The sequence below is a fragment of the Martes martes genome (genome assembly GCF_963455335.1).
Source record: "Martes martes genome assembly, chromosome: 8".
Classification (NCBI taxonomy): Eukaryota; Metazoa; Chordata; class Mammalia; order Carnivora; family Mustelidae; genus Martes; species Martes martes.
Window position 1 is genome coordinate 90,307,381 of NC_137895.1, and position 2,347 is coordinate 90,309,727.

General features: G+C 38.4%; 1 protein-coding gene across 1 annotated transcript; it reads left to right on the plus strand.

Moving 5' to 3' along the window:
* Positions 1-1,147: 1,147 nt before the first annotated feature.
* Positions 1,148-2,086, plus strand: LOC308347483 (olfactory receptor 6C1-like; the record flags this gene model as incomplete). The annotated part of the gene is made up of 1 exon (XM_080810957.1): positions 1,148-2,086. One exon carries the CDS (start codon positions 1,148-1,150, stop codon positions 2,084-2,086), a length of 939 nt encoding a protein of 312 aa, XP_080667083.1.
* Between the last annotated feature and the right edge of the window lie 261 nt (positions 2,087-2,347).

Genomic DNA, 2,347 nt, shown 5'->3' on the forward strand with positions numbered 1-2,347 from the left:
CAGTCAAGTTATCCTTTTTCAGAAAGTGTTAAAATTGGTAGGAAAATTAAGAAAACAAAGAATATGCAAAAAAATTTGAAATAAGTTTAAAAATGCAGTGCACTGACACATTATTACCTATGGGAGAGTAATAATATGCCTTTTTAAAACAGTATCTCCAAAGGCAGTAAATTTAGTGCAGAAATTTCAATTTGGGTATTGAATTGAAATTCAATTCAAATGAAACTAAGTATTGCCTATTTGATGAGAATGCATATTGAGGCTCCCAGGTGTTATGAGAAACTAGTGCTTCCTAGGAAAGGCAAACCCTGATGAAGGAAGAGTATTATTACTGAGCAGGAGTAAAGTTAATTAAAAGAAAGCATTCTAAAGAAATTTAATGAAGCCTATTTTGAAATAATGTTTAATGAAGTTTTTTTTTTTAATTATATGTCAAAAAATTGCGGCTTCTTTTACATGTCCTTTCTTTTTTTTTTTTAAGATTTTATTTATTTATTTGAGAGAGAGAGAGAGCATGAGAGGGGAGAAGGTCAGAGGGAAAAGCAGACTCCCTGTGGAGCTGGGAACCCGATGCGGCACTCGATCCTGGAACTCTGGGATCAGGACCTGAGCTGAAGGCAGTGGCTTAACCAACTGAGCCACCCAGGTGCCCCTTACATGTCCTTTCTTATAAATTTACTCCAGATGGGGAAAAACATCTTGTAAAACAAAGACACAACCAATGTAATATGCAGCCAGGAATTGGGCATACAATAGAGAACTTCATCTGATGGGTGTTTGTGATGCAAGAACAAACTCAAAATGAGTGAATGAATTAAGTAGACAAGTGTTTATTTTAAGCCTCCTGTGACTTCCAGGCACTGGACTGTGTTACAAAGGCTTTGAAGGTCAGATTCTTCCTAACTTTCAGACACGCACAGCATAGTGGAGGAGTTCACAGGAGATTTCAGCACAGATGTTTGTGGGTTGGGAAAAGTCAGTCAAAGATTCATAAAATCTCCCCTGTAGATGAAAGCACATAGGTTTTTTTTTTTTTCTGCCAAATTCTGTCTCCAAACTTGAACTTCTGTTAATCCTCTCTTCAAGTTTCTTCCTTGTGTTTTCTCCTAGAGGTCTGGCAGGAGAACAACAAATAAGCAACTGGAGAATGAGAAACCACACAGAACTAACAGAGTTCATCCTCCTGGGATTGTCAGATGACCTGCAGCTTCAGGGAGTGATCTTTGTCTTTCTGTTCATCACCTACATGCTCAGCATCACTGGGAACCTGACCATTATCACCCTTACCCTGCTGGATGCTCACCTCCAGACACCCATGTATTTCTTCCTCAGAAACTTCTCCTTATTAGAGGTTTCATTCACCACTGTCAGCATACCCAAGTTCCTGGGCACCCTGATTACAGGAGATAAAACCATTTCCTTTAATGATTGCATGACTCAGTTATTTTTTTTCATTCTGTTGGGAGTCACTGAATTTTACCTCCTGGCTGCCATGTCCTATGACCGTTATATTGCCATCTGCAAACCTCTGCATTACATGACCATCATGAATCCCAGAGTGTGCATACTCCTTGTCTTCTCTTCATGGCTGATTTCATTCTTAATCGTATTCCCTGCACTCATGTTGCTCTTAAACCTTAATTACTGTAGGTCTAATATAATTGACCATTTTAGCTGTGATTTTTACCCCCTGCTGCAACTTTCTTGTTCAGACACAAAATTCCTAGAGATAATGGGGTTTTCCTGGTCTCTGTTTGCTTTAATATTCACCTTGGTAATAATAATTCTGTCCTACATATATACCATCAGAACAATTTTGAGGATTCCTTCTGCTAGTCAGAGGACAAAGGCCTTTTCCACCTGTTCGTCCCACATGATTGTCATCTCCATCTCCTATGGCAGCTGCATCTTCATGTACATTAACCCAGCAGCAAAAGACAGAGTGTCTCTGAGCAAGGGTGTTGCTGTGCTAAACACCTCAGTTGCCCCCATGCTGAACCCCTTTATTTACAGCCTAAGGAACCAGCAAGTCAAGCGAGCCTTCATGGACAGGGCAAGGAAGGTTGTATTTTTCTCAAGCAAATGAAATGTTATGGTTTTACAAATTAGACACATTGCAGGGCAATTTAAAATATACAAACATGAAATTTGAGCCACCTTTAAATGGTAGTGGTCTTCCTGCTATCCTTATTCATTCTTTCTAAGAGTTTATAATCACATTTAATATATTTCCCATTCAGATGAAATAACTTCATAAGTTTTTCTGGTTCCCATTCTTCTGAAACTTTGATTAGTTGCAACGTCTTGATTATTAATTGTTTTAATTTGTAAATGTAATTTACTTTGC